General features: G+C 54.4%; 1 protein-coding gene across 4 annotated transcripts in view; it reads left to right on the forward strand.

Moving 5' to 3' along the window:
- Nucleotides 1–20092, forward strand: part of Sorcs2 (sortilin related VPS10 domain containing receptor 2) — a 385723-nt gene that overhangs the window by 14856 nt on the left and 350775 nt on the right. Inside the window, exon 1 of one of the 4 annotated variants that reach the window (XM_076545711.1) lies at nt 15196–15306. The exons of 2 other annotated variants lie outside the window; for them this stretch is intronic. In XM_076545711.1, the coding sequence (XP_076401826.1) occupies nt 15295–15306 (12 nt within the window). In that variant the 5' untranslated portion in view covers nt 15196–15294. Of the gene's footprint in view, nt 1–15195; nt 15307–20092 lie in introns of those variants that run through there. One more of the 4 variants, XM_076545710.1, reaches the window with a different exon arrangement.

Here is a 20092-nt window from a genome sequence, read left to right on the forward strand (position 1 = left end):
ATCCGGGGAGCCTGGCCTCCCCTCCCCTGGGTTTCCTTTCATTCTGGTCTTTGCAGGACCTTGTCTCCTCCCACTGGGGGCCTCTTTGGTCTTGTCATGGAGCCTGTGGAGAGAGAAGGAGGAGAGGGTTCTGAGACTAGCCAGGAGCAGGGCGCACAGTCTGTAATGCCAGGAAAGGGTGACAGGCCGGGACACCTACCCCTGCGAAGACACCTATCCTGCCTGCCTCGGTGGCCCTGCTGCCACACTTGCTGGTGACCACACTTTGTCCTCCTGGTTATGCAGCCTCTATAAGCTGATGACCTCATCAACTTTGCCCTGTTCCTCAGGCAATGCGACTGACCGGGCCCGATGGACCTGGTGGAGGCCGCGTCTACCGGGCACTGTGCTGAGCGACCATCACCCACTGCCCTCTCGCCCACCCTGTCACTCCAGGGTGACACTCCCAGTCCGTGAGGATTTGATCTTGTGTCTGTCACCACGGTCCTCTAGGCTTCCTCCAAGGTTCTGACTGTCCCACTGTCTGGGTGGCCTATTCTGGGGGTCCTTAGACTCCTGAAGAAAGGGGGACTCTCTTTGGGAGAAAGAGAGAAAGAAAACTCTCTGTGAGAAGCCTTGAACCTCCTCTGCTGTCAGAGGGAGGCCAGTTGGCTCACCTGCCCTCTAGCGCTCAAAGAGCCACTGTGGTGGAAAGGACCCTTCGTGCTGGAGCCAGGGATGGCTGCCTCCCTGGGTGTAGTGGCTGCCCCATCCCTGTGGAGCTGGTCTGTGGGTTCTCAGACGGTCCTAATCTGGTTTTTCTTGTCTCCTGAGCTCCCTTCCAACCTGTGGGGTCAGGGTTGGGCATGACTGGAGAGGGAGGGGAGTGCCAGGTGAGCCCTCCAAGCCGCCCGTCTGCCAGGGCTTGGCCTAATTTGACTTTGACCCAGACAGTCGGTGTTTCAGCCCTAGTGATGTGTCTGTAGGAGCCGATTCATCCGTGAAGCTGTGAGGAGGATGTCCTGGCCAGACCCTTCACACCAGGGGGTGACATGGCTGGGTTGGTATCTGCCTGCCTGAGGTTACAGCCCAGTGGGAGGGACCCATGGTGACCTGGGCACAGGTGGGCAGGAGCTGTGGGGAGGAGGCTCTGAGGCAGAGGCCCAGTGACTGTGTAAGGAGTCGTGTGTGTGTGTGTGTGTGTGTGTGTGTGTGTGTGTGTGTGTGTGCATGTGCCGGTGCATATCTGCAAAGATATTGTGATATATAAGACATTATAGAACTGTGGCAGGGAGAGGACATTCAGGAATGACGTCAGGCTGGACCCTGCTCACCATACTTACCTACCTGTCTTCTGTCTGCTGGGGCCCATGTTCCTGTCACTGACTGGATGCTGGCTCACAGGTGGCCACTGTGACCATCTTACCCGTCTGCATCAGGCAGATGATGTTTGGCCTCCTTGAACATGGTCCCGATAAAACAGGCGTATGAGGTATCCTCCTTAGAAGATTACCAGGGCTGCTATCTATTCCTTTACCACCTCTTGGTCCTCATCCAGGAGCCCATGGCTGTGGAGACTTTCAGTGAGTCCAAACACTGTGGTGACCACAGGACCTTGAGGGGACTGGCTGGCTGCACTTCTCAGAACCCTGCTGGCTCATGGCGGAGTTGAGTCATGGCCACAGACCCTGTTTAAGAAATCTCACATTTCTGCATATTTTCCTCAATGAAATAAATTCTGCACTGAGCCCCTGTTCTACCGCAGGAAAGAAAATCCCCAAGCCCCCTGCCTGGAGGGGTCTGGAAGTTTCTAGGGTGGTGGAGGCAAGGAGGGAGAAATTGAGGAAGGAGGGCGTATCCTCAGGGCAGGCACTGACATGCAGTCATCCCTTACACTCACTGAGGCAGCTTTTTAAAGACTGTGGTTCATTCTTGTGAAATTCCAACAAGTGCAGACACACCCCAACGGCCATCAAGAGGGAAGCAGGTGTGCTGAGGTGGGGACCACTTCCAGAGGGGCCATGTGTGGCTGAGACTCCCTCCATCCCTAATCTTCTAATCCTAATCCCTTTATTCTCTCTCCTCTGGAAGAAATTGAAAGGGGGACTTTTTTTTTTTTTTTTATGGTAGTGGAAGCAGATAATGACTGCTCTCTGGTCTTGGTCTGTGTAATTCTATCAAGAGTGTCCTGTTATCTGGGCGGGGGGCCCCTACCTGTGGCCCCGAGTTCCCAGCAGCTTCCCATCTATGTGGCAGTGGCTGTGTAAGTGTGCATGTATGTGCTTGAGTGTGCGTGTGCATGTATGTGCTTGAGTGTGCGTGTGCATGTGTGTGTGTGTGTGTGTGTGTGTGTGTGTGTGTGTGTGTGTGTGTGATTATTATGGAAACTGAAGATGGGTGTGGGGTGCAGGGTGGCTCCCGAGAGTGTCATTCGAGGCCGCCATCTCCGGGATGCTGCATTCTGTCTCTTGGTTCTGGAGCCTTCCTCTTCTCCCAGTGCCTGCGCCCCATACTCTTGACCCTGACTGGCTGTGTTCTGGCTGACAAGCCCATTCTTCCCAGTCAGGTTTCAAGTTAGACGCATGCTTCCACGTCCTTCTCTGCTGGTGTGCTCTGTAATGTTGTCCACAAGAGCAGGACTCTTGGTCACAGGTCACGGAAGCCCAGCCTCTGCTAGCTGAAGTGAGGGGTTGGAATTCACTCCGAACTGAATCACCCCTGTGCTGGCTTCAGGCATGTCCGCCTCTAGGGCCTCTCATGTAGCCACCAGTCCAGGTCCCTCAAGCTGTCTGGACTCTGGCTCTCTGTATTTTGCTTCCTTCTTGAAGCCCTAGGCCACTCTGTGAGAATCAGGCTAAAGATGGCCACATGCCCCGAGCTTGTCAAGAAGTTTACAACTGAAGCTCTGGCCTCCCTTGAACCCTTCTTGTTGGCCAGAGGCTAAAATGCTGGGTGAGCAGTCTGGACTCACAAATCCACCCCGAAACCACAAGCACGGGTTCTGGGGGTGGAGTTTTGTCTCCATACATAGATCAAGTACCCCTAATGGAGCAGGAGGGTGCTCTGAGCAGAGTGCTCTGTGGGTAGAGGGAGGCATCGGAAAGACCTGAGCCACCACCTCCCACCTTTACTGGCTTCTTTACTGAGGGTCATCACTGCTCTAAGATAATGCTGCTCCACCCCAGTCACCCTGGGTCAAGAGGTGTCAGCTCTGGGCTGTGACTGTTGCTGGAAAGGTGGCTCACGAAGCCCCACAGTACCCTCCGTACTTGGATTTTACGGTGTGCCCCTCGTGGTCCCCAGATCTGGTGTCCTGGGGTTACTTGGTCCAGGTGGAGGACACTCACAGGTAAAAGAAACATGTCTGCCGCCCAGTGGCTGTCCTGCCTGGTGTCTCTGTCCTTTGGATCGGCAGACTCTGTGGATTCACTGTGATGACAGGTCAGAGGGTGATGTGCAGGTGGGAAGACATGTGTGCCCATGGGGACCTCTGTTTCCTGGTCATGCAAGGCAGCCCTATCAGAAATTGGGGGAATTGTGGCAGGCACTGAGTGTGGTTGTCATATCTCTGGAGACGGGGACCTCGAGATCACCTCTGTTTATCATCTTATATTGATAATGTATTTCAGCAGCTTTGGGTATACCCTAAAAATCAGAACCCAAAGAAATTGAGAACCCCTGCATAGGGCTAGGGAAGACTGGCTGTAAGGGGCTCTGGAACCTGGCCAGAGCTCCCATTGCAGAGTTGAGAACAGCTTGTGAGGAGATGGGGGATTCAGCAGGGTCCAGCCTCCAAGATTGGACATGCTCTCAACCAGGTCTGGTTTTCCCAGGCCAGCACCTCTTCAGAGGGACCTAGAGAGGCTGGAACACCCATGGGACAGTAGTTCCGGGTCTCAGGAGACAGAACTGCCCACAGGCCTCCTGGGATTTTCTTCCTAGTTCCCCGGAAGAGCTGTGAGGTTTCTGCAGTGAGTGAGTGAATGGGCCTCATGATCCCTGGAGGTGGGGTTGTTTCCTGTGCCAGGAAGCTGGCTGGGAGGTTTTGTTTGGGCGCCTCCAGCCTCCAGCCTGGCATTAGTGATTGCCGAAGTGTTTATAGGAAGTTGGAGTGGAGGTGAACCCCAGATGGGGATCCTTATGGGAAGCCAAGAAGGAAACTAGGCTCTGCCTGCCAGGGACAGCTGGAAGGCAGATCCATTCAGCAAACACCACATGGGCACTTGCCATGTGTGTGGTGGTCTCCAAGGAGCAGTACCAGGGCACTCACAAGCCCTTAGAGTTTCCAGGGTGCTTGGAGGGTGACCACTGGGAGACCCCAGACACCGGTGGTCTACCTCTTGCTGAGCCAGCACATTCCAGTGTGTCTGGTCTTTGTTGAGAGGTGAGGTCAGCATGGCTGGGCTTGTGGAGGATGAGGAGGCTGCAGCAGGGCTGCTTGTGCAAGGAACTTGAGAAGATCTAGAGCTGGCAGGAGCCCACAGCCCCTTACCTGTGGGCATCTCTGCATAGGAAGTTCAGAGAAGGTGGTGTGGACTTGGTGCTCAATGGTGCTGAGCTCTGCCGAGAGGCCCTGGCTGCTGGCCGATGGAAGAAAGCAGACGTTAAAGGGAGATTGGCTTCTTCAGCCTTAGGAAGGGGAACTTCCCACCTCACAGAACACCTAAGTCATAGTGGGTCCACCTGGAGCTGGGGTGTGAACTCTGTGGGCTTGAGGCTGCTGCTGCAATGGGCCGCATAAACGGCCGCATAAACAATGCAGGTGTGTGCTTGTCTATGCTGGACGCTGGAAGTCAATCATATTGAGCCAAAGTCGGTGGTGGGTAGGGCTGGCTCTTCCAGGGAGGTAGGTGTGTGTGTGTGTGTGTGTGTGTGTGTGTGTGTGTGTGCATGTGTGTGTGTGTGTGTGTGTGTGTGTAGGATCGGTTCAGCTGCTGCAGATCCCCTAGTTTCTGACCCTTTGACCTTTCCTCTCATTTGTTGCCTCTCTGCTCCTAATGTGACAGGTCTCTTTCTCGTGATAACCTTCCTGCATCCCTCAGGGAGGTCCCTGTGGTGACAGCGGACAATCCCACTTCCCCACTCCACGACCCTCAGCGCCATCCACAAGGTCCCTCAGTCGCGAACCTATGCGTGACTCTGGGACTTGGCTGTGGGTGTTTTGGGGGGTTCCTGTTATCCTCCTCCAGCACAAAGTCGAAAGAGGTAGTGACCGTGTACTCTGGGCTGGTAGCTCAGGAGGTCCACCATCAACACTGCAAACCCTCTGAGGTCTTGATTTGATGTCATGTGTTAGCTTGAAATCCTCCAGAGGCTTCGGATCCTGCTAGCTCAGGAGTGGGCCCACCCTTCTCCTCGAGGCCATGGCACCTTTACCCCTCTTCAGCCCCCCACTGAGCACTTCTGGCAAGCCTCTGCCCTCCTAGCCCCTGGCTTCCCTGCTTAGGTCTTCCATTCTAGAGACAGCATGGCCCACCTCGCTGTCCTTTTTGTGTTTCGTGACCACTTTAAAGTACAAAGACTAGTTCCTACCATGGCGGTGGGCACTGCGGTCATCAGCAGATGGCTGGGGACAGGGCTGTGCATGGGCACAGTGGAGAAGCTGCAGGTGAATCCAGAGGAAAGGGGCTTACAATGATTGTAGAGTGTGCGTGCGTGCGTGCGTGCGTGCGTGTGCGTGCTCATGGAGGCCAGAAGAGGGTCTGAGAATCTCTGAAGCTAGAGTTGCAGGCGACTGGGAGCTGCCTGACGTGTGTCTTGGGAGCCAAGCTCAAGTCGTGTAGAAGAGCAGGAAGCACTCTTCACCACCCAGCCGTCCATCTCTCCAGAACCGTAGAAAGGAGAACGCCGTTGGCTAGGCCTGGCTCTGTGAAGCCTCTCTGCCCAGCCTCCACCTGTGGCCATGCTTTGGCTCCACAGAACACCCAGGGAAGCTGGAGACTCGGCGTCATCTACTTGTCAACACTGAGGCCTTGGGGCTGCTGCGGCATCTAGAATGGCAGGTGGCTCCTGGGTTGGGGAAGGGAGTGGCCTCTGCACCTGCCGCAGACATGTCCAGAGCCCGTTGTGAGTGTCCCTGGGTTACTTCCTGCTCAGCATGTGTGACAAACATAGAAACAAGGGAGTAAGACAGTACGCAGCTGTTAAATAGGAATCAGAAGAGAACCCGTGTTGGGTAGGGGCCATTGTGGCCCAAAGGGTCAGGAGAACACCAAAGACAATGGTTTTTTTTCACCCCGTGGTTGTATGTGCTTTGGGGTGTGCACTTGAGAGCTTGGGAGAGGGGACATCTGGCTGGCATCACAGGGACATAGATCAAGCCTTCCTCTGCCACAGTTAACAGAGTGAACCTAGGCAGGTGGTGGCCTCCGAGGTCTGGTTTCCCTGAGTGTAAATGGGGCCCTTGGCTATGTGTGAGGTGCCCATCCGGCCTCCAGAAGCCCTGGATGTTCATGTTCCTGGGGACTTGGCTAAGCTGAAGGTCGTATTAGACAACTGGAGAAACCCTGGTGAGGGTGCCCATGTTCTTAACCGCGCCTGGCTAGCTGCCTTGCTGTGGCCAGGTGTCCCCCACCTGTGTGCCGAGGATGGATCCTAATGGTTCCTGCCCCTGCCTCAGAGCAGGGAAGTTTCAGATGCAAGCCTGCTTTCACTGTTAGAGACCAAACTATTTCCCCAGAAAGCTGTTGATCATGCCACACCCTATCCTAAGTTATTCCATGTTGTGTAAAATGTGAACTTATCGCTATCCAGTGAGTTCTAAAATTGTGGAAGGACACACGTGTTCATCCGTTTCTGTCACAACAGAATCTCCTGGGGATTGGTAGGCTGAGGAGTTTTTCTTTCTTTGCGCTTAACTTTTCATGGACATTAATTATAGATATTGACTCCAGCCCAGTGAAATAAGTCCTCTCTCCTGAGACTGAAGACATTTAAAGAGGGTTCCCTGTTGAACCCATGGAACTCTCACCCTGGGTGGGGTGGGCTGAGGAATTGAGGACTGTTTGAGGGCATGGCAGACCTGTCCTTGACACCCGCTCTCCCAGGCCCCACTTGCCCTGAAGCCCTCCTGCACCTGATTTTTTCATGCCCTTAGAAGGTGACCAACACTCAAGGTAATGAGGCTACATCGTCACGATGATAAGAACGTGCATCTCATCCCTGTAAGCCACCCGGCATCCATCTGATTGCTTCAAAACAAATGCACCAGCAATATTTAGAGATCAGCTATGGCCCCCTCCAATCCCAGAGGCGGGAGTCTGAACTCGCTGAACCGCGCTAAGGCTGCAGATTGGAGGCCTGATGCTATTGTGTCCTGGTTGGTGGAGGGAGCTTTAATGTGGAGATGCCCACTGCTGAGGACGCAGGCTCAGTGCTACAAGCTGTCCAAAAGCAGAAATCGAAGCTTAGGGGCAGCAGGTGACAGCCCACGCTCCCGCCGTGTGGGGCACGTGTTAGTTATGGTGTAACATCTGCCCATCACCTGTTCTGCTTTGTACGCTGGTGCCTAATTCAAAGCACTGTGCGCAGTAGGCCTCCCTCGGGGTAGGAAGTGAGTGTGGCAGAGCATCAGAGGGAGAGGGGCCTGAGTAGTCTCATGGTGCCACATGGTGGATTTTCAAACCAGTTTTCTGGAAATATCAACGCACCATTCACTTAGATGAGTAGGTTGGTTCAGGCAAGTGGATTGGCTGCTTTCTGGCTTAGGGGCAGAGGAACCATGGATATTTCCCCCGTTCTGGAAAGCTCTGTGTGCAGAGATTTGGGTCAGGGGCTATTTTTGTGGTGTGTGGTGTGGCTGCTGTGGACATTTGGACGAGTGTTCCTTCCCACCACAAACGTGGGCTCCAAGCAGTGGCAGGAGGCAGAGAGCGAGATCCAGTGACACTTCCTGCACACCCATGTTGCTCTTTTTGTTTCCAAACTGCTGTAGAAACTAAATGATTAATTAAGTGGCACCCACACAGATTTTTTTTTTTCAAGAATGATTTTTTTTTTTAAACAAAGCAATGCTCCAGTGGCTTGTCAGAGGAGGGGTGCTGGGAGAAGGCTTTAATGGTCTTAATAAATCACAGTTACGTGCGCAGATGCATCAGGCAGAGGAGGCGCCTGATTAAGCATCTAATCGTGTTGACTGAGCTGGCCACGCCCCCCCCCCCCCCAGGATGTGAGCAGTCCCTGGTACTGCTTATTGCTTGCCTTCCTGTTGTAGAACCAGGGCTACAGAGGAGTCACTCCTGACCTTTGGCAGCCAGCCACCTTCTGGTAACTTCTCGGGGCCTTACACCAAGGTGGATATGGGAGCCACCTTAGTTCTGTCAAGGGGTGGGGTGTGCAGCCTTCACCCCTGGCAGCGTGGCCAGAGGCACAAGGACTCTATAGTGACAATATGCGTGGCTAGTCCTTCCTTGGCACCCTCCCAGCTCAGGTCTGGATGATCAAGTGTAGCTGGGGTTGCCAGGTAGGGGGTGGCGCACATCTTTAATCCCAGTACTTGGGAGACAGAGGCAGGTGGATCTCTGTGTTCAAGGTCAGCCTGGTCTACGGGGGGCGGGGGGGGGAGTTTCAGGACAGCCAGAGCTAATCAGAGGGGGGAAAAGAAGAAGTGTAGCTGGGGTCATGTGAGGGTGACCCCTAGCCACTGACCAATGAGCACAGCTAGCGACGTGAGTAACGCTGGGTGCAGCTGGAACGTACCAGGGGTTTGTGCTGGGCTGGTTCAGGCATGAGGGACACAAGGAAGACATACCACAGTCTGCTGAAGTTGGAAAGGCAGTTTCATCCAGAAGAGGGCCGGCAGCTTCCTGGAAGGGGGAGACTCTCATGGAGGCTTGGGGGATAAGGGACATTAAGTTCCTACTTGCCAAGTTTCTTCTGAGGAAGCAACTCAGACAGGGCCTGTCCTGCTTCAGTGGAGACCAGATCTTACTGAGAAGCACGCCATAGACCTACAGACAGAGACATAAAGCCAGTCACTACTGTGTGGAAAAACCTAGAATAACAACATGAAGGATCTGGAGCGGTAAGGGTAGATCTGGGGAGGGGGCATTTCAGAGCCAGAGGTAGGACAAAGCATGACAGTGTCGTGATCCAGCAATCTCCCTCTGAAGCATAGTTCGAAGCTCATGCCGACATTGTAACTTGCACATGAATTCTCTGCCATATTTGAATAACCCAAAGCTGGCAACAACCTTAATGTCCAGCTGCAGACCCGTGGATAAAGTAAACTTGGGAAGCCAGGTGGTGGTGGCACACACCTTTAATCCTAGCACTCGGGAGGCAGAGCCAGGCAGATTTCCATGAGTTCGAGGCCAGCCTCTCTGGTCTACAGAGCAAGATCTAGGACAGGCACCAAAACTACACAGAGAAACCCTGTCTCGAAAACCAAAAACCAAAAAACAAACAAACAACAAAAAAAAGAAAACCAACAAAAAAACAAACAACAATAACAAAACCCACCCCAACCTCGCCCCCCCCAAAAACAAACTAAACTTGGTATATTCACACGACAGACTATTATTTGGTCATGGGAGGGGGCAAAGTACAACAGTCCCTAAAACATGCCTGCACCTCGAAAACCTCATGCTGAGTGAGTCACAGAAGGACACATAGCGTTTGATTTCCTCCTTATGAAATGACTACAATGGGAAATCTGTGGAGACAGGACGTGGGCTGGTGGTTGCTTTAGCCTGAAGGAGGTTGGGGGTCAGCAGCTAAGGGTGAGGCCGTGGAATGCTCTGAAGCTGGTGTTGTGGGGGGGGATCTACAGATGTCCTCAGATCCTTGAGCTCTCCCTTTGGGTGGATGAGCTCAGTAGTGAAGTCTCCATGAGGCTATGAAAAGAGAGGAATGAGGAGAGACCAAAGGGCGGTGGGAAGGGGCCACCTGCTGAGAGACGCATGGGCAGAGAGCGGAGCTGGCAGAGCAAAGGCAGACACAGTGGCCGGGTACCCAGGGTACCCAGGGCTCCTGGGTCGGGGGAGGGGCCTGCAGAGGAGCTGCAATGGCGAAGGTCATTCTTGCTCCCTCTCATTCTGACGTGACTCTGTGCTGTGAGAGCCCTGAGTCTCCACTGTGGCTGTCTGCCCTGGGTCTCTCCTGTGGCTCTCCACCAGGAGGTCTCTCCATGGCTCTCTACTATTCTCTCTGCCATGGGTTTTCTGCTGTGGCCACTCTACCAAATTCGGGGCTTCACCTGAACACCACCATAGTGAGAAAGTTGTGGCTGTGGCCAGTCTGAACTACAAACGGCCTCTTTAGGCATGACCTCTGAGATGACCGCGTCCCTGACCTCTGTATGACCGAGGCCTGGAGGGCCCTGTGGCCAGCCTGAGGTCACAGCCAGAGTCTGCCCCTAGGCCTGACCCCCTGGCTTCCACATATCCTTCCAGACTTGGGATCCAGGCAGGATGTGGTGGGGACATGAAGCATTCCATGGGTGCCAGCTAGAACATCCCTGTTTGCTCAAGGGTTAAGCTGGTTGAGGGTCGCCTGGTGGAGATTTATGAAGAGGATTTATTACTAACAGGTGGAGGGCACAGGCATTTCTGGAGATCCAGAGGCAGCCTGCTAGATGACTTGCAGATAACGAAACGCAGTGGCCCCTTCCCCTGAGACCCACTAATCCAGAGGCCATCTGTCCCCATGAGCCATTGCTCTGGTTAATATGCAGAGACATGCAGGTTGCAATGTGGACATAGCACACAGGGAGGGCAAGAGACTGGTCCTAAGTTCAGGGTTTCTCCGTTTTTTTGGTGGTGGTAGGGGGAGACCCCTACTCCTCAGACCATGGCTTGGAGGATATCCAGGAACTCTGGGTATGGCTCTTTCCTGTTTCATTTTCCTGAGCTGGTCTTGTCGCTGATTCTCAGAGGTCTAACGGCTTCATTAGGGGATGATTCATGGACTTGGGTTGAGGGGAAGGGAGTCGCCTTCACGCCACACATGCCCCACACCTGCTCAGGCCTGGAAGTCGAGCATGCCTGTTTAGCATCTGGAGCTAACCAGGCCTTAGCTGTATGTTTGGTACCTTCAGACTGTTACAAGACTGACTCTAACCCTGAGTCCACCCCTTTTCTGACTGAAGGTGTCCCCCAAATTCTCTATGCATGTCCAGGGCCTGGTGCTTATATGCTCTTTGGCTGTGCACCCCACTGTGAGGGTGAGGTGAGAGGTATCTGTTTTTTTACTCAGATTCTCTGGAAAAGTGCCCTCAGCACCAATTGATGACCAGGTATGAGGGTGATGGACGGGTCAGTTAGAGTGAGTGGTGGCAGGGGCACTTTGGATCTTCTACATGGCCAGGGAGGAGGAACCTAGAACCCTTCACTGCGGGGAGGCTGCAGAGGCTGGGGACAAGCCTCCTTGCGTTCGCTCCTTCCTCACCGTCACCCTTCTGTCCTCATAGTCTGGGGCTGAAGTTCAAGACAAAGGTGAGGCAGCTCCAGCTTCTTCTCCCAAGGCCTCTCTCTCTTGACTTCCAGATGGCATCTTCTCCTGGGTCCTCACAGCATCATCTCTTTGTGGCTCTGGGTCCTAAACTCTTATGAAGATGCCTGTGGATGTAGGCCTACCCTTGTGACCTGTTACCTCAAGGCCTCGGTAAAGATGCTGTCTAGTTCTGGGGTTCTGGGGTTAGCTTCAGCCTGTGGATACGAGGAGAAAGCAGAGTCCCCCGTTGTCTTAGTTACTTTTCTATAGCTGTGAAGAGACACCATCACCAAGGCAACTTAGAAAGCATTTAATTGGGGGGCTTGCTTACATTTTCAGAGGGCGAACCCATGACTGTCATGGTGGGGAGCATGGTGGCAGGCAGGCAGGCCTGGTGCCAAAGCAGTAGCTGAGAGCTGACATCTTATCCACAAGTTGGAGGCAGAGAGAGAGAGAGAGAGAGAGATTGGGTCTATCACGGGCTTTTGGAACCTCAAAGCCCGCCCCCAGTGACATATCTCCCTCAACAAGGCCACCCTTCTTAATCCTTCCCAAAACAGTTCTACCAACTGGGGACCTGTCATTCAAATATCTGAGTGTGTGTGTGGGGATTCTCATTCAAACCACCACACCTGTGACCCATGAGCTGGGGCTGGGAGCTGAGGTGGGACCCAAGCCTCAGACTTCCGTCGTCCCCACCGCATGCTGGTTCTGTGACCCATCAGTCCCTCTCTGTCCCAGGCTTCTCAGCAGCAGGCAGCGGGGTTACTGCCCACACAAGTTGGCAGTCAAGAGGTCGGGGTGAAAGCGGGAACATGGCCTTGAGCCAGCTCCAGGAAGAACTGAGGAGGACCTTGGTATACTATCTGGGGCAGGAAGCTGGTCGCAGTTCTGTGGCCAGGGCTTTGGGCTAGCCACACTATTTCTGTGGTAGCTACAGATTCACTAGACTGGGGCCAAGAGCTACCCACTAGGGGCTCTCTGTCTATATGACTCAGGGCCACCTCCTAGGTCAAGAAGACCCATGGATGCCTCTCACAAGGGCCAGCACTTCTGCAGCTGGCTGGACATCTATCTACCTGTTGCTCAGGTCAGGGTCAAATACCTGTGCCTGTGGCATAGAATGCTCTGGGCAGGTCCCTGAAGGAGCTTGATGTAAGGCCTCAGCATTATCGGCCTCTGAGGTCCTTGGGCTCTGTGTCTCCTTTGGTTTCATCCTTGTGTCCTCCCTGGGTCTCAGGTCAGGTCTGCCCATGGGATTTTCCCTCCTGCTCTCTGAGATCAGGAGGCAGGGAGCCTCCTCTCCACAGATGGTCCCATGTCTTCCGCCCCACCCCTCCTATTTCCTCCATACAGGATCTAGCAAAAATATGGCTACCCCCACACTGATAGGAGTCCCTCACCTGGAAAGTTCAAAGTGCCAATCTCCCCCACCCCCAGATGAAGGAGGAGCCTTCTCCCCTGTGTGGGGGCTGAGAGCATTTCTAGAAGGAACTTCCCTATATGGGAAGATTGTCTTTCAGCTCAGAGAGCCTTGCTGAAGGGGGCCGGTCCTCCAGGTGCTGGAGGCTCTGATGTCCCTCCTGGGAGCCTGGGCTCCTCCTGGCCTCCAGGCTGGATCTCTTCGCTTACTCCAAGGGCACAGAGGATGGCTGGCCCTTCAGGTAGATTGTCTAAGAGCTACCGACAAAGGTTGGCTGTGGTGTGGCGGCAAGAAAGGCCGTCTCACGGTCACATCTGTCACTGAAGTGGGGACAGTGTCACCAAGCTCCTATGGGAGGGAAACAGACCCCAGCCATCACAGTCAGGATCTCCAGTGAAATAAGACTGCTGGAGGTAGGTGGGGGAGAGAGACATCATACCTACGTCAACTAAAACATTACGTGTATGGGTGTTTTGCCTGCATCTGTGTCTATACACCATGTGAGTGCAGTGCCCGTGGAGGTCAGAGAAAGGGTAAGGTCCCCTGGAAACAGAGTTACAGATGGTTCTGAGCTACCACGTGGGTTCTGGGAACCAAACCTCCATCCTCTGAAAGAGCAGCCAATGCTCTTAACTGCAGGGCCATCTCTCAAGCCCCAACACCCATGCTTTTGTATTTGTGCATGGAAAACTTTTGTGGGTAGTGCCATCCTTAGGCAGGTGGTCCTGGGGCGGATAACAACACCCCAGAGTTCCTCCCATTTCCCTAGCATCGAGATTGCGAGCAGGTGCTGTGCTGTTTGCTGTTTTTCACTTGGGGTCTGGGGATGGAGCGCAGGTCTTCATCCTTTAGCAACTGAGCCGTTGGCCCAGCCCTGTCTACTTTTCTACAGCCAGGTTCACACGGCCTAGGAACCCGTGTCCTCATCGCCACCCAGGTGCTGTGAGAGATGCCACTGCTTGGGTCCTCTCTGCACTCTGACAAGGGCGGGCTTCAGGTGTCACGGGGATGCTCGGGGTTGAGAAGCCGAGTTTAGATGCTGTCCTGGTTAGTTTTATGCCAACTCGATGCAAGCTGGAGTCATTCGGGAAGAGATCCTTTCAACTGAGAAAGCACCTGTGCATGCCTGGCCTGGAGGCAAGTGTGTAGTGTGTTTTCTTCATCGGTGATGGATGTGGGAGGGCTCTGGGTGGTGCCATTCCTGGGCAGGTGGTCCTGGGCTGTACAACAGAGGCTGAGCAACCCAGGAAGGAGTGCCAGTCAGCAGCGCTCCTCCATGGCCTCTGTCTCAGTTCCTGCCTTTGAGACCCTGCTCGGACTTCCTTCACTGATGCACTACAATCTGAAAGTTGTAAACGGAGAGAAATCTTTTCCTCTCCAAGTTGCTCTGGGCTATGGTGTTTTATCAGACGGTGACAGAAACCTTAACAAGACAGGTGCTGAGGGCACAAGGGTAGCTTGAGAGGGCAATGCTGAGGCCACTATCCCGCATGTCCTGGGGCTCAGCATGGAGAAGGGCTAGAGGGTCACAGGCTGCGGGTCTTGGGGGTAACTTTGGGATGGCCCATAGGGAGTTGTAGGGAGAGGCCTCTAGCAAGACTGAAGAGGAAGAAGGAACAGGGAGAGCCATCTGATGGGTGGGAGCAGGGTGGGTATGCCCTGGTGACGCTGCCGCCTTAGCATGGGGAGGCTGCAGTGGTCTGAGCCAGTGCAGGGCCAGCTCTCTGAGCTTATTTCTGGGTGCTACTGGTTCCCGGGGCCCATGTCCTGGTGTGCTAGTGAGTGAGTGGCAGGTGGCCTCATTATGCCACAGTCTGGGCAGCCCAGGATGCCCATTCATTCTTTTCATCATCTCTACAGCCCCCCAGGGTTCCCATGCAAGCTCTTAATTTGCTTCTCTGCCAAGCCTCATGGTCCATGACCTTTAGACTTAGCTGCTTGCTTGGATCTGGATCTGTGCTGGGGCTTTGCATAATGTGTAACACCCCCCCTCCCCATTCTGCACCAGCTGCCATGCCTCTGCAGGAGGGGCCCCTGCTGTGAGCTGATTGCCTGCTCTTCCTCACCCTGCTTTGAGTCACTGTGGGCCACCATGAACTCCATCTGTGGGTGCCAGTGTTGTGGGTGCCCCAGGGACCTAGTCCATGTCCAGTCAGAAAACTGAAAGACATCAGCGGAGCCGAGACAGGGCCAAGGTCCAGGATGGGCAGGGTCCTGGTGACTCCTGCTTATGGGGCAGTCCCTGAAACTGCTTTGTGCCAGATCCACTCTGCTTCCTCTGGTGCAGGTTAGCTGAGCCTGGGGAACCTGACTCCAGTGCCTGTCTGCAGTCATGGCCTCCCTGACAGCTGTCCTAGCTAGGAACAGGTGTGGTCCTCATAATCCAGGCAGTGAGAGATAGATGTCCTCAGGTGCCTACAGGAGACACAGCACCGAGGCAGTAGGAACGGCCTGGCAGAGGCATGCATGGCGAGGTGAGCTGCTGGAGCAGGGCGGCGGGGGTGGGGGTGGGGGTGGGGGTGGGGGGTTCCAGGCAGCCCAAGGGCTCCCTGGGGTCTGTCCCTGAAGTAAGCCTGTCCAGGGTTCTCACAGGTCAGGGGGGATACTCAGGAAGTGACTGCTCTGGGCCAGGTAGGTGGTTGGGGACGCGGCAGATGTTTGCCTGGGAAGCAGGATGTGAATTCTGAGGGCCAAGAGCTAGGCTCTGGGGGTGGCGGGGAGGCAGACATGGGTGCTGCTGGCCTCCTCCTGGGCTCCAGTGACCTCTCTGCTCTGAGCCTCAGTGCCACTTGTGGATCTAGATCCAGAGTGTGGGGGCAGGCACTCATTCCGCAGTTGGTGGTCCTGGGCTGGCCTCCAGGAGGTGCTCCATACATGTGCCTCTCTGATGATTGCTCTTGATGCTGCTCACACCACCCTCTCTGGCGGTGCTCAGCCATGTCTAGTGTGCACTCAGTGGGTGGGGAGACGTGGACCTGGTGAGAGGCCAGGTTCTGGTGTGATCCGCAGAACAGACCTTGAGTCTGGAGCTATGAAGACTCTGGGAGATGCAGCCTTGCTAAGGGCACTCCAAGGCCAGGCCTGGTCCCTTCAGTCCCGAGGGAGGTCTCTGTGCCCACAAAAGCATCTCTGGATGTCATGAACACGGGGTGGGTGGTCAGCCCTCTAGGAGAGAGAGAGAGAGAGAGAGAGAGAGAGAGAGAGAGAGAGAGAGAGAGAGGAGGGAGGGAGGGAGGGAGGGAGGGAGGGAGGGAGGGAGGGAGGGAGGGAGGGAGGGAGGGAGGAGAGAGAGAGAGAGAGAGAGAGAGAGAGAGAGAGAGAGAGAGAGAGAGAGAGAGAGTGAGTTCAGGGCCTGCTGCAAAGCGGGTGGGTCGTACCACCCGGGTCTGTGGGCACCTGCAGTGAGAAGCCCTCAGTGGCAGGCATAGGAAGCTTAGGTGGAAGCGAGGGCCCGAGGCAGAGCCCCACAGAGCCAAGAGGTCCCTGGCTGGACGCCACAGGCACAGTTTGTGGCAGGCTGTGTTGTCACTGCCGTCATTGAGTTGACAGACAGGCGTAGGCACTGCTGAGCCCACGGGAGTGATCACACATCCGGAATCTTCTCCTGGGCTCCTGTCTGTGTGAGGCGTCCATCCAGAGTCTGAGGGCTTGGCGGCAGGAAACCCTGTAAGATCTAAAGAGGATCTAAACAGGGTGCAGCGGTAAAACACACACACACACACACACCGGTTAACACGTGCCTGTGCACTGTTGTGGGTGTGGAGCCACACAGGCACGCTCGTGTATCCACACGTCAGTGTGCACGTGTGTGCGCGATGGAGACGAACCAGGGAGCAAGTTGGTGGACTTGGATTCAGTTGGCATTTTCAATACGGAGGCCACAGGAGGGTCTTACTCTAAAGGGGCCAGAAAATTCTGTGAGGGAAGAGAGGGGCTGGGGGAGCCTGGGGCCCAGCATTCTAGACATCAGACCAGCAGGTTCAGAGACCCCGAGGCAGGCATGCGCTGAGGATGTGGGTACCAACGGTGTGTCATTGCAGCAGGACTGTGAGCTGGTGAGACTGTTCCCTACCAGGAGGTGACAGACAGCAGGGCAATTGGCCCAGGCGAGGGGCACCGGTGTGAGCATGCCAGCACCCTGGCTTCCGCTGGTGCCCAATAGCCATTGTGGTTTAGACTTTAATCCAGGCTGACTTCCCTTAGGAGTAAAATGCTTCTAGCATGGAGACCTGGCCTTGGGGAAATTGCACAGTTCGGCTAGGGGCCAGACTCCTCCGTGAAGGGCAAGAGGGCCATGCCTGGTTCGTTTAGCTCACGACGTTCCCCTCGGTGACACAAGTTGCAGGTGGCTATATTTAGTTCCTGGCAGAGGCAACAGAGGAGTCCAGGGCCTCGAGTCCAGCCAGGGACCGAAATAGAAAGTGAAGTTTCTGCTGAGCTACAGATAACAAGATGATTTCCACCGTTCTCTTTAGTAAATCCAACTTTAACAGAATTGATTGCAACAAAAATAGATGGCCCTTCCCCGACGCTGGAGAAAACCTGCAGCCCAAAGGGATTCCTGCTTCAAACGGTTCTCCTTTGTGGTTGGGAAAAGGGCTTTTCTTCCAGCGGTTCTGTGGGCTAACAGCAGGTCTCTCTAAAAGAGGTACCCTTGGCTGCTGGCCTCTGCCTACCACAGCTGTTCCTTCTAGGAGGACCCCACCCACTTCAGCTTCACAGTCCGGCAGGAACAACCAGCCCGAGCCCCAGACCCTGGTTCTGATCTCAACGCCAAGGCTGTTATTGCTTTATCTACCTAGTCAGTTCTCACCAACACTTGCCACGGGCAGGTGTGTGCTCCAGGGCCACTCCCAGGCTGCATGAGCAAACCTTGTGTTCACCACCATCCCTAGAGGAAGCTGCTAGCGAGGGGAGAGTATGCAGTTCTGTGTCTTACTGTTGAATCTCTGTTTTCCCATCTGGAGAGTGGGAATAACCTCAGCATGCTGAAATCTTGTGTAGAAAGCCCCATGAGACCATAGGAAAATGAGCCCCGAAGGCAAGTCACACATATCTTCTTGTAGGGGGATTTCTTCAAGGCTGGAATCGTGATGCTTTTACAATATGTATGTCTGCTCTGTAGCCCAGGCTGGCCTTGCTTCTTTTCTGACATCTCCCCCCCACCCCTGCATTACTAGAGACCTAGCCAGTGAAAGCAATGGGGCCGAGCCTACAATCCTGGTGGGACCTCCCAGACTCAGCATGGTTTCTCAGGCGAGGCTGCGTTTGCAGGGGCAGGATGAAATTATCATTACGGTGTTCTTCCGTATGCAAGATGACCTAGGAAGAATAAACAGTGATTTTATTAAGCTTTGGATGCTGGCCCTTGGGAGAAGAGGACTCAATTAGATGTAATTGGAAGAGGCTTTGCGGTGGAGGCGTGTTCCCGTGGATCCCACACAGGGATCCCCTGGGCACCAGCTGCTGCCATCCTAGATCCCAGTCTGCATGCACTCATGAAAAGTCACAGGTGTGTTATCCATGACCGTCTCAGGAAGCCAAGGCCCTGGTGGAGGAGGTAGCCAGGGGAGAGCCACAGCCAGACCTGTTCTTTCCAGTGGCCACCGAGGGGTGCCGTTGGCACAGAACAGCTGGGTTGTACTTGGGTGTCAATGGGACTGTAACCTGGTGTGTGTGTTTGCACACACACACACACACACACACACACACACACACACACACACACACGGTGAGAGTGGGCTAGCCTCTTTGTGTCTGCATCATTAAATAGCAGAACTAGGTGTGAGGGCTTCCTCCTGAGCCTGACTGGATTCGATCCCTTTTCCCTCTGTACAGCCCTTATGCTTCAGTCTTTCTGGGGGAAGTGACAACCCCCTCCTCAGTGCTAACAGCATAGACCCTCTCAAGTTCTGTGTGAGGTCCACTCTGACTTCATGGCCATACTCCATATGACTTGACCTGAGGCCCTGTACCAAGGGACCTCCTCTCTGGCAGTTTGGGGGTTCAGGAAACAGGTACCTTCATCCTTAGCCAGAGCCAGCACCACCTCTGGGTTCTTCTCTTATTCACTGAGAGTCTTTGTTGGTATGCTCAGCCAGCTTTCCTTCCTTCCTTCCTTCCTTCCTTCCTTCCTTCCTTCCTTCCTTCCTTCCTTCCTTCCTTCCTTCCTTCCTTCCTTCCTTTCTCCCTGAACCCTTCCCTTCTCTAGGCAGTAGAGCGAGAAGAATGCTAGCGTTCCGTCCATTTTCTCCTCTTTATTCAGTCCGGAACTCCAGTCCATTGAGTGGTGTCCCCCCACATCCAGGTGGTTCTCCCATGCTGTTAACCCTCTCTGGACACACACTCACAGACACCTCAGAAGCCCATCTCCTAGGTGACTCTAAATCCTGCCAAGTTGACAATGAGGCTGAACAATGACACAGTGACTCTTCAGAGCCCAGCACCGAGGGACCCACGACAGGACAGCCCTCGCAAGGTCTCTTGTCCATGAAGCCTACCTACCTGCCTGGAATCCTCCAGGCTCCTAACCAATGGCCACCCTAGAGACCATGCCTTTCTTGGTCTTCTGGGAGGAGTTCTGTTTTTTTTTTTTTTTCCCAATCTTCCTGACCTTGTGCCCTCCCTTGGGTTAAAGTCACTATCCTCAGGCTGCAGACCCTCAGCTCCTCAAGGGAATTAATGAAGACAGTAAGTAGAAGCAGCCTCCTGGGAGTGGCTGGCGATGCTCTTGGGGCAGGACCCACACTTGGCCCGGGAAGCAATCACGTGCCGCTTGTGAGCTAGAAAGCTGAGGCCCGGCCGAGAAGTTCTGAAAAGAACACTGGCCCTTTCCCATGTTAGGATAGAGACAAAGGAGCAAGGAGGCTGCCTGCCCTTTGATGTCTTTGTCTTTTGAAGTCAAAAGCTCAGAGATTCATCAAAGAGGGTGAGCCCCTGCCTCGCCTGTCCCTGTCACCGAAACTGCTCTGGTAAAGGTGGGCATTGGGAGGCGGGCTTTGTGCCTGGCCCCTGTGGGAAGGATGGTGGCTTTAGTGCCACAAAAAGGGACCCAAGTGTCCTGATGGGTGTGAGCTCTACTTTCAACTCTGGGCCTTCAAACTGGAGACAACATGTGTTCTGGATTGCGGTAATGGTTCTATCCTGCATAAACCAGGTCTAATGGAGCATGCCTATAATGCCAGCATATGGGAGGGAGAGGCAGGGGGATTAGAAATTCAAAGTCATCCTTAGCTATATAACTAGTTTGAGGCCAGCCTG

Source organism: Peromyscus maniculatus, chromosome 10 (genome assembly GCF_049852395.1).
Source record: "Peromyscus maniculatus bairdii isolate BWxNUB_F1_BW_parent chromosome 10, HU_Pman_BW_mat_3.1, whole genome shotgun sequence".
NCBI classification, from domain to species: domain Eukaryota; kingdom Metazoa; phylum Chordata; class Mammalia; order Rodentia; family Cricetidae; genus Peromyscus; species Peromyscus maniculatus.